The 11,129-nt window shown below is 43.5% G+C and overlaps 2 protein-coding genes across 2 annotated transcripts; both read left to right on the top strand.

The window, feature by feature from the left end:
• The first annotated feature begins 1,782 nt into the window (after positions 1 to 1,782).
• LOC149397954 (uncharacterized) lies at positions 1,783 to 2,616 on the top strand. The gene has a single exon (XM_089614404.1). It carries the CDS (start codon positions 1,783 to 1,785, stop codon positions 2,614 to 2,616), a length of 834 nt encoding a protein of 277 aa, XP_089470530.1.
• A 4,990-nt stretch (positions 2,617 to 7,606) lies between these two features.
• LOC149397953 (uncharacterized) lies at positions 7,607 to 8,285 on the top strand. Its single transcript, XM_089614403.1, has 2 exons — positions 7,607 to 7,987; positions 8,256 to 8,285. Exons 1-2 carry the CDS (start codon positions 7,607 to 7,609, stop codon positions 8,283 to 8,285), a joined length of 411 nt encoding a protein of 136 aa, XP_089470529.1.
• The last annotated feature ends 2,844 nt before the right edge of the window (positions 8,286 to 11,129 follow it).

Below are 11,129 nucleotides of genomic sequence, written 5' to 3'. Positions count from 1 at the left end.
TCTACAATAATAATGCACGGCTTTTTTTTTTTGTCCAAGTAACAAAGTGCTCTGATTTAATTTCTCCAAATTATTTCACAACGTCACCACTACTCTTTGAAATTATACTATGTTACATAAATTTTGAATTTAATCAAATAAATTGCTATATGTTTTTTTTTCAAGTCGATCTCAATATCATAATTGGGGTAAGATGGTACATGTCCAATTTGGGGGCCTTTCCTAATAAAATAGATACAAATTATAAAAAATTATATACTAATAATATCTACTTTATTTTTCTTGTAACATTCGTATGTAGTTTTTTTTTTTTTTTTGTTATTAATCACGCTTTATAAGAGAGACGCTACGTTTTTAGAAAGACGTCTTCACCGGCGTCATCATCTTTTCAAGTTATTCACATTGGTACCAAATTTATTACAAATTTAAGTCTATCACAATTTATGCATTTTGTTATATTTTATGTTAATAGAGAATACACACTTATTGAATATATAAAAACGATAATTATTAATTTCAACATAATAATTAAAAATACATCAAAATGACATTTTATTTGACCCAACATGTTAATTTACCTATATTAGTTTCGTTGATGAGCTTGATGGAGAGAGGGTTTGTGGTATATAGAAAGTTAACATTTCCCATTAAAATTTTGAAACGTTAAAGTGAATAAACAAAGTCGACATCGGTTTACTTAGTGCATGGACTATGGTCCAGCAGCTAGATGAAATTTATCTAATTTATAAAAACGAAAATTAATCATTAATTTTAACATAAAAATCAATGTGTATCCAAATGAAATTAATTATTGACCCGACATGGTAATCCACCTAAATTATTAGATTTGTTAATGAGTTTGATGAAGAGAGGAATTGTGTAGAAAGTTAACATTTCAATTCTAATTCTGAAACATTAAAGTGTATGGGCCATGGTCTAGAAAATTGCGGTGATAACAGTTGAGTAGGTGAACACGATTAAAACATGGGTCCATTAGGAAAATAGTCGAATTAGGAAACACGATTTAAATAGCCAACGTTACGTAAATCTTAAGTAAATAACCACACTTTCAAATTTAAATTTTATATAAATAACCACTTTTTATACATCAAACGTTGAATATTGCATAAGATTTACGTCTGAAAGAGGCTATCTATATAAGATTTACGTACCCTCTTTACTTATCAAACGTTGGTTACATTTTTATCAAACGTTGGTTACATTTTTAAAACTATATTTGAAACAGCCTACGTTGCTAGATTACCCGTGTAAATTGAGAAAAGAATTTGTTATATCGCATGAGTTTGGAAGGGGAGAGATTTTTTCATCATTTAATTTTTTAAAACATCTTTAGCATATAGTCTGTGAGATTAATAAGCTCAACTTGGTGAGCAAGTCTTTACAAACTTGGGGAGCAAGCAAACTTGATGAGCAAGCAAACTTGATGAGCAAGGATTTTAATGTAGTATTTCATTTCCTATAAATAGCCATAGTTGTATGCATTTCATTTCAACTCAAAAACTTGTATTTGACATATTATCTTCTAAGCAAAGAGAAAGAACTTTTCTCCCAATATAGTGTTCTCCTTATTCCCATTTTAACTCTTTATCATTACTTTGGTAACGATCTTATATTTGGAACCAACATTTGGTATCAGAGCCGATGCCGAAGTACATGGAGTCACCTAGCAAATCCACCGGAGGAGACACAACGGCAACGAAGATCAGGAAGGAAGGAAACGTGACGCTTAATTATCCGATGCTCACGAAGAGCAACTAATCAATGTGGGCGTTGAAGATGCGGGTGAATCTGCAGGCGCAAGGCGTTTGGGAGGCCTTAGAAGATGGAGTTGTCGAAGTGCGCCAGGATAGAATGGCTCTCGCCGTCATCTATCAGGGAGTTCCAGAAGATGTCCTTCTCATGATCGCCGAGAAGGATTTCGCAAAAAAGGCGTGGGAGACGTTGCGGACGATGCACATGGGCGCAGACCGCATCAAAGAACCCAAGGTTCAAACCTTGAAGAGCGAGTTCGAGGTTCTCCGTATGAGAGACGGTGAATCTATGGACGAGTTTGCCATGAAGCTTACATCCATTGTAACAGGTATCCGCTCGCTAGGTGAACATGTGGACGAGACCAGCGTGGTCAAGAAGTTCCTAAGAGCGGCACCTCACAGGTACATGCAGATCGTGACGTCGATCGAGCAGTTCGGTGACCTCAAGACTATGTCAGTCGAGGAGGTTGTCGGTCGTCTAAAAGTCCACGAGGAGAGGCTTCGGGGCTATGGCGACAAGGAAGAGGAAAAGCACCTCCTGCTCACGCATGAAGAATGGATGGCCAAGCAGAAGAAGAACCATGGAGTCGAGTCTTCTTCCAGCTCATCGAGGCGTGGCGGGTACGGCGGAGATGGCCGACCACGTGGTAGAGGCCGAGGACGAGGGCGAGGTCGAGACATGCGAGGTCGCGGCAGCAGCGCACCCCATGAAGAAGGCACCACGACCCGAAGAGACAAGAGCACGGTGAAGTGCTATAATTGTCGAAGAGGCAGAAGCGGTCGAGCAGGAAGAGGGGGAAAGTCCCAGCCAAGGACCAACAATGTCCAGCTCAACGGAAACTAGCTCCCTTGGAACCAGCTCACCACCAGGCTCGCCCAACCTAGGATCAAGGATGAGCACCCCGATACCAGAGAGTTCTAGCTTAGGAAGAACCATCTCGGGAGACTCGTCAATCAAAGACGGACCAAGAGGATTTCGTCCCCTATCCGATGTCTATGGAGAAGCAAGAGAGCTTGAGTTGAGCCCTGATGAGCTCTTGTTGCTTAGTGAAGAGGAACCCGCTAGCTATCACGAAGCAGCCACTGAGAAGGAATGGCATGAAGCAATGGAGAGAGAGCTAGAGTCCATTGAGAAGAATCAGACATGGGAGCTAGTCGACCTTCCTAAAGGTCACAAGTCCATTGGTCTGAAGTGGGTCTACAAGCTCAAGAAGGATTCAGAAGGCAAGGTCCTCAAGCACAAAGCCAGGTTGGTCGCAAAAGGATACGTGCAGAAGAAGGGAGTTGATTTCGAGGAAGTTTTTGCTCCAGTAGCCAGACTTGACACAATCAGGCTGATCCTAGCCCTCGCAGCTCATCGAGGCTGGAAAATCCATCACCTGGACGTCAAATCGGCATTCCTAAATGGTGAATTGGAAGAAGAAGTCTACGTTGGTCAGCCAGAAGGCTTTGTAGATCAGACTGCAGAGCACAAGGTGTACAAGTTGTCAAAATCCCTGTATGGGTTGAAACAAGCACCACGTGCATGGAACACTCGACTTGACAGGAGTATGAAGAGTCTTGGGTTCAAGAAGTGCTCTCAGGAGCAAGCAGTCTACACGAGGAATAACGGAGAGGAGGCCCTCATCGTCGGTGTATACGTCGACGACCTGATCGTGACTGGATCCAGTGTAGAAGGCATAAACGGATTCAAGGAGCAAATGATCAAAGAGTTCGAGATGAGCGACCTCGGACTACTTTCATACTACCTCGGCATCGAAGTAGATCAAAAGAAGGAATGCATCACGTTGAGACAGACGGCCTATGCAAAGAAGATCTTGAAGCAGTTCGAGATGGCGGATTGCAACCCGAGCAAGTACCCGATGGAAGCAAAGTTGCAGCTCGGGAAGGATGAAAAAGGAACACCAGTGGATCCAACAGATTATAGGCGTGTCATCGGGTGTCTCAGGTACCTAACCCACACTCGACCTGACATCTCATATGTAGTGGGCATGATGAGTCGTCACATGGAGAAGCCTACTAGTCTACACCAGCAGGCAGTGAAGCACATCCTTCGTTACGTGAAGGGAACGACGAGCTACGGGATCCAATATGGAAGAGGAAGTGAAGCTGAAGAACTGATCGGTTTTACCGACAGTGATCTAGCCGGTGATGTCGATGGCAGAAAAAGTACCGGAGGGATGGCATACTATCTCAACGGGAATCTGATCACTTGGCAATCTCAGAAGCAGCGAACTGTGGCTCTATCTTCCTGTGAGGCTGAGTTCATGGCAGCAACTGCAGCAGCGTGTCAAGCGTTGTGGCTGAGAAGTTTATTGAGTGAAGTGACTGGAGCCGAGAAAAAACCATTGACTCTCTACGTGGATAACAAGTCCGCAATCGCACTGATGAAAAACCCGGTGTTTCATGGACGCAGTAAGCACATCGACACCCGCTTTCACTTTATTCGCGAGTGTGTTGAGAAGCGAGAGATCATCGTGGAATTTGTCAGCACCAGAGAGCAACGTGCGGACATACTCACTAAGGCTCTGGCGAGAGTCAAGTTTGCTGAGATGAGAGAGCTGCTCGGGATAAAGAACCTCGAACCAAGTCAAGCTTAAGGGGGAGAATATGAGATTAATAAGCTCAACTTGGTGAGCAAGTCTTTACAAACTTGGGGAGCAAGCAAACTTGATGAGCAAGCAAACTTGATGAGCAAGGATACTTGATGAGCAAGGATTTTAATGTAGTATTTCATTTCCTATAAATAGCCATAGTTGTATGCATTTCATTTCAACTCAAAAACTTGTATTTGACATATTATCTTCTAAGCAAAGAGAAAGAACTTTTCTCCCAATATAGTGTTATCCTTATTCCCATTTTAACTCTTTATCATTACTTTGGTAACGATCTTATATTTGGAACCAACATAGTCGTCGTCCGTGAGAGAGATTATATGGTGGGGGTTATATGAATTATTAAATCATTCCAAATAGCAATAAGAGGTGAATCAAGAGGGAGGAAGAACCTAGTGTTGTAATTTTGTTTCCATTATTAAAATACTTTTAAATTTTTTAAAAAAATTTAAATGTATTCTTACCAAACACTGAAATGTGGTTTAGCTCTTAAAAAATGATAAAAATATGCTTAATAAGCCATGCTAAACAATGTTATTATATCACTTTTTTTTTCTTCTTTGTCTTGCCTGTAGACAAGTAGGTTTAATCTGGTCCCTTCATGTTTTTTTTTTTTTTTTTAAGCATCTATAATCTCACCATGTAGTAGGTCATTTTTTCAATTTTTTTTATTACTATATAGTTTTCATTTGATCTGAAAATATTTGCTCTTTTTTTTTTTTATGAAAACCATAAAATTACTTTTGTTTCCTCTTTACTTGATAACATTTGGGCTGATAATATATTATATGGATATGGGTGGGTAATGCACCGCCCATAGTTTTCATTTGAACCATGAGTTTTTTTTTTTTTTACTATAACTAAAAATATTTGCTCTTTTTTTTTTCTGTTTGTTACGGGATAAAGTAGTCAGACACCGAGCAGGATAGTCGGACTCCCGAGCAGAGATAAGAATCCAGCACCGAGCTCAGGTTAAGTGAACCCAAGGGCCATCCATTGAAAAGGAACGAACCGTTCATAAGTTAAGAACGAAACCCACCGATCAGAACTTCGGAGAGAAGAGAAGAACGTGGGTCAAAGACTAGTCAAAACCAACAGAAAACATGTTTCAAACTCTAAAACGCACACCTTGACGGTTCAGGAACCATACGAAGAGTATTAACCGTCCACCTCAGCGAGAGGCGAAAGGCAGTTACCCAAAACCGTCCAGAACGTGGGATTGATCACCCCACGTTCCTCAGAATAACCGTCAAAGACACGACCACGAAGCCACACCAGACGAGTATAAATAGAGGCCGCAGCACAGAACGAGACAGGGACTTTTTTACACACTTTCTTTCACTTGAAACCTCTAGAAAACACTGCTCTCTTGTACTAGATTCGTCTGTATAAAGAGAAAGTCTTGCCTAAATCACCTCTATACTCGGAACCCTTGTACTCGGAGTCTGTGTATTTTCGTGAGATATTGTTGTACTAATTTTACAGGTCAACAGTTGGCGCTAGAAGGAGGGGAACCAGCTGAAGAATATGGCTAGTTCGTCCGCACCCGTGAACGCTGTCTCTAACCAAGAAACGGAGATAGAGCACCATAACCGCACCCTGCCTCTCACCTCGGAAGAAATAGCTGAACTCCTTCCGGAACCCAGCCTCGAAGAACAATTCAGACAGATGCAAGAGCGTCTCTCGGTCTTAGAGGCAAATAACAGGGAATTGAAGAGAAGGCTGCAGGCGAAAAGGGTCACACTGCGAAGCGCGATAGTGATCCCAGATGAAGAGCCCTCACACCGATCAGGGAAAGAACCCATCGGGCAAGATCCGCAGGTTAAGAAACCTCGGAAACATGCTAGAGATCGGTATGAGAGGATGGAAGATGATTCTGAGTCCGAGAAGGAGCAGTACAGTCAGGAAAAGATTCCTGATCGGTACCAGCCCATCACGGACAAAGGACATTCAAGCACTTTCAGGCACGACTTAGAAAGCTCGGAGACCGAACACAGTGCAAGCACCAACAAAACAAATCTTAGAAGATTGGAACGTCGGATCGAAGAGGTAGCCCTAGGTCAGAAGGAGTCTGTTCCGAAAGTCGGAGAAGCTATCTCCCCTTTCACGGCCCGCGTGTTAGAACACCCGTTGCCTGATCGTTTCAGGATGCCAAGCATCCCAGTATACGATGGAAAGACCGACCCGGGAGACCATATAGACACCTTTTCCTCTTGGATGCTGCTGCAAGGAGCCGGACCAGAAGTTATGTGCAGAGCTTTCTCTATCACTCTAACTGGCTCAGCCAAAAGATGGTACAGAAAATTAAAGCCAAACTCCATAGGATCCTGGAAACAGCTATCTAGAAAATTCATGGAACAGTTTGTCGGCTCCAGCTCAGGGAAAACTCCCAAAGAAAGGCTGCTGGCGGTGAGACAAGCCCATGACGAGTCTCTAAAAGATTTTATTAATCGCTATTCGGAGCAAGCTCTTCAAGTTGACGATCTGAACGAAGACTTTAAGCTCTTTGGGATCTCCTCCGGCGTCCGAACATAATCAGAATTCTGGTGGTCACTTCAGAAGACTAGTCCAAGGGATTACAACGATTTTCTGAAGAGAGCTCAGAAATATATCAACGCGTAGGAAGCAAGGCTGGCGGCAAGAAAAGCAAATCCGCCAAAGAGCTACCGAGAAGAGCACAGGGAACGACATTCTGAGGACAACCGCCCACCGAAGAAGAGCCGGTCGGGAGCAGGACCTCTGAAACCTTTCTCCAGTAAGTTCGATAGATATCATAAGCTCAATGCCCCGATAGAGGAGATATTTAGTCTTACACAGGACAAGGAAGATTTCCCTAAGCCAAGGCCGATCAAGAAAGATATCTCAAGGAGAGATAAAACAAAATATTGCGCTTTCCACGCGGACATCGGTCACCGCACTGCCGACTGTTTCAACCTCAAAGAAGCCATAGAATCTCTAATCCGAAGAGGAGCGTTGAAGAAATTCAAGGCCGAGCAAGGGGAACAAGAGGAACAGAAAGGTGAGGCGTATGCCGAAATCTCACTCATAGTCGGAGGACCACATGTGGGAGGAACTTCAAGGAGCGCTCAAAAGAGCTATGTAAGGGAAGCATATGCAGGACCCCGGTAGATCTTGTTTACAGCCGAGCAGAGGCCTAACAAGATAGCCAAACCTAGCTCGGAGCCTATCACCTTTACAGCAGAAGATGCTCGGTGGGTGATGTATCCTCACAACGATCCATTGGTCATTTCGGCTCTTATCGGCAACAGGAATGTACACCGAATTTTGGTGGACACTGGAAGTGCTGTTGACGTGCTCTATGAAGACACGTTCAATAAGATGGGTCTTAAGCAAGACGCGTTGGCTCCCTCCCCTGAAAATCTCTATGGCTTCACAGGAGACTCAATCCAGCCTAAGGGATTAGTCTCACTCCCAATAACTGTGGGAGAGAGCCCGAGGAGTAAAACCACCAACACAGCGTGGATAGTGGTCCCCGGAAAATCTTCGTTCAATGCGATCATTGGCAGGCCGACCTTGCAGTCCCTCGAGGCCATCGCGTCGGTGGAATATTTGAAGATGAAGTTCCCTACTGAGCACGGGGTAGGTGAAGTAGTCGGAACTCAGGCTATCGCAAGGAGCTACTATGCGAATTATCTCAAAGAGAGTCAGGACAAAGATGTCCACAGGGTTATGATGATCGACTCAGATTTCGACCCACGCCTTCCGAGCCGAGAAGAAATTGGCCCAGGAGACGAAATCGAGGAAGTCGCCCCAGATCCAAAGCAACCTGAGAAGAAGCTCAAGATTGGAAAATATCTTGAATCAGGTACCAAAAGTAACTTAATTACTCTCTTATCTAATAGCTTAGATATATTTGTCTGGTCACAGTCCGACGTGACGGGGATAGATCCTCAAATAGCATGTCATAGGTTAAATATAGATCCTAAAGAAAAACCTATCAGACAAAAGAGAAGAGCTTTAAACTCCGAAAGGTATACAGCACTAAGAGAAGAAGTAGACAAACTGATTTCTAATGGATCGATAAAAGAAACTAAATATCCTAAATGGGTAGCCAACCCCGTCCTGGTCAAGAAACCAAACGGGAAATGGAGAACTTGTGTGGATTTTACATATCTAAACAAGGCTTGCCCTAAGGATAGTTTTCCTATGCTGAGAATAGATTAGTTAGTAGACGCCACGGCAGGCCATGAAATCCTAAGTTTTATGGATGCCTACTCTGGCTACAATCAAATCCCTATGTATGGTCCCGACCAGGACCACACGGCATTCATAACTGATCGGGGGCTATACTGTTACACGGTAATGCCTTTCGGGTTAAAAAATGCTGGAGCAACATATCAAAGATTAGTAAATCGAATGTTCGTTGAATTACTCGGGATTACGATGGAAGCATACATCGATGACTTGTTAGTTAAAAGCCGAAAAATAGTTGAACATATGAATGATCTTAGAAGATCATTCGAACTTTTAAGGCAATATCGCATGAAACTAAACCCTCTAAAATGTACGTTTGGTGTCTCTGCAGGTAAATTCTTAGGTTTCATCGTTCATGAACGAGGCATTGAAGTGAATCCAGAGAAGATCACAGCCCTATGGAACATGAGACCACCACGAAACATCAAAGAAGTGCAAAAACTGACAGGATGCATAGCTGCATTAAGTCGCTTTATCTCTCGGTCTACCGACCGAAGTATTCATTTCTTCAATATACTCAGAGGCTCCAAGGAATTTGAATGGACCAAGCAGTGCGACGAGAGCTTCGAATCTCTAAAGGAACACTTGGCATGGCCTCCGACTTTAAGAAAAGTGCAGGAAGGAGAGCCCCTGGAGATTTACCTGGCCGTCTCGGAGCACGCAGTAAGTTCAGTGCTGATCAAGAATGAGGGAAAACACCAGGTCCCGGTTTATTATACTTCGCGGCGCCTTAACGAGGCGGAAGGAAGATACCCGGAACTCGAAAAGCTAGCTTTCGCCCTCATCACTGCTTCTCGGAAGCTAAAACACTACTTCCTCGCACATCCGATTACAGTCCTCACCAATTTCCCACTGCGCCAGGTGCTGCAAAAGCCTGACGTGTCCGGAAGGCTAATGAAATGGTCAATTGAGTTGACACAATATGACATACACTTCAGCCCCCGACCAGCAATCAAAGGGCAGGCAGTCGCTGACTTCATTGCAGAGTTCACATACAGGCCAGTTGAATTCCCGATTTGGGACATGTATGTAGACGGAGCAGTCAACGAAAAGGGGTCCGGGGTCGGAATTGCGCTATCCAGTCCAGAAGGAGACAAGGTAAAATTTGCTTTAAAATTCGATTTTATTACTTCAAACAATGAAGCTGAGTACGAAGTTATGATACATGGGCTGCAAATAGCAAAAGATTTAGAAATCAAAAAGCTCAAAGTATATTCGGATTCTCAGTTAATTGTTAATCAAATGAAATGTGAATTTCAGGCAAAAGGCGAAAAGATGTCGCTATATGCCGAGAAAGCTAGAAACTTAGCAAGCAAGTTTGAACTTTGCGAAATCACCCAAGTCCCCAGAGCCATGAACGAAGAGGCCGACGTACTAGCGAAACACGCCACTCAGGGATCCGACTCGGAGTCAATCCCAATAATCAAAATTGGGCAGCCTAGCATTGAGCAAGCCCCCCATGTGCTTCAGATCGATCGACGAAAGTCTTGGCAAACTCCGATCAGGGAATACTTGCAGCACGGAGCTCTACCCAAGAGAAAAATGAGGCTAGAAGCTTGAAGTTCAGAGCTGCTCGATATTTCCTCGAAGGTCAGAATCTCTACAAAAGATGATTTTCTCAAGCTCTACTCAAATGTCTAAATGAAGACGAAGCCGAGTACACTCTCAGAGAAATCCATGAAGGGATATGCGGAAGTCACATCGGATGCGAAGCATTGGCACAAAAGATCATCCGACAAGGACTCTACTGGCCGACATTAAAGGCCGATGCTCGGCGCATGACACTAAGATGCGTTAAGTGTCAAAAGTTTTCAAACATCCCGAGACTTCCACCCAATCCACTCATCTCCCTCTCATGCCCGATCCCATTTGCAGAATGGGGAATAGACCTAATCGGAGCTTTGCCAACAGGCCGAGGCGGATGCAGGTATGCGATTGTGGCCATCGACTATTTTTCAAAATGGGTTGAAGCCGAACCCTTAAATAAAATAACGGCCCATGCGATTGAGAAATTCGTATGGAAAAATATCATTACTCGGTTTGGAATACCAGTCAAAATTGTATCCGACCACGGAACTCAGTTCGACTGTGATTCCTTCAAAGGTTTTTGTGAAAAATATGGCATTAACAAAGTTTTTTCTACTCCAGTCAGACCACAGTCCAACGGATTGGTGGAGGCCGTCAACAAAACAATAAAACACGGCCTAAAAACGAAGTTAGACGAGCAGAAGTCAGAGTGGGTGGATATGCTCCAAGAAGTCCTCTGGTCATACAGAACCACCGAGCACTCCGCAACTGGCGAAACGCCTTTCTCCCTCGCATACGATTCCGACGCGGCCATACCGACCGACGTCTTGATACCAACGGTGAGGAGAGAAAATTACTCAACAAAGGTAAACAACGACATGCTAAAAATTAGCCTAGACCTGTTAGAAGAAAAAAGAGAAAAAGCCAGATTAAGAAATCTAGCTAACCAACAAAAGGTTGCTCGGTATTTCAACAGGAAAGTCCGACCAAGATCATTCAA

Source organism: Urtica dioica, chromosome 5, assembly GCF_054948205.1.
Source record: "Urtica dioica subsp. dioica isolate 48M chromosome 5, U.dioica_male_clone48M_v1_H2, whole genome shotgun sequence".
NCBI classification, from domain to species: domain Eukaryota; kingdom Viridiplantae; phylum Streptophyta; class Magnoliopsida; order Rosales; family Urticaceae; genus Urtica; species Urtica dioica.
The sequence above is the reverse complement of the archived record's forward strand: the minus strand, read 5'-3'. Positions and strand labels throughout refer to the sequence as shown.

Excerpts from the sequence above, each read along its gene's own strand:
- LOC149397953 (XM_089614403.1), top strand. The coding sequence starts at position 7,607 with ATGTATCCTCACAACGATCCATTGGTCATTTCGGCTCTTATCGGCAAC. Across the intron at positions 7,988-8,255 it reads AGTTCCCTACTGAGCACGGG|ATATATTTGTCTGGTCACAG; the intron begins GTAGGTGAAGTA and ends CTAATAGCTTAG.
- LOC149397954 (XM_089614404.1), top strand. The coding sequence starts at position 1,783 with ATGTGGGCGTTGAAGATGCGGGTGAATCTGCAGGCGCAAGGCGTTTGG.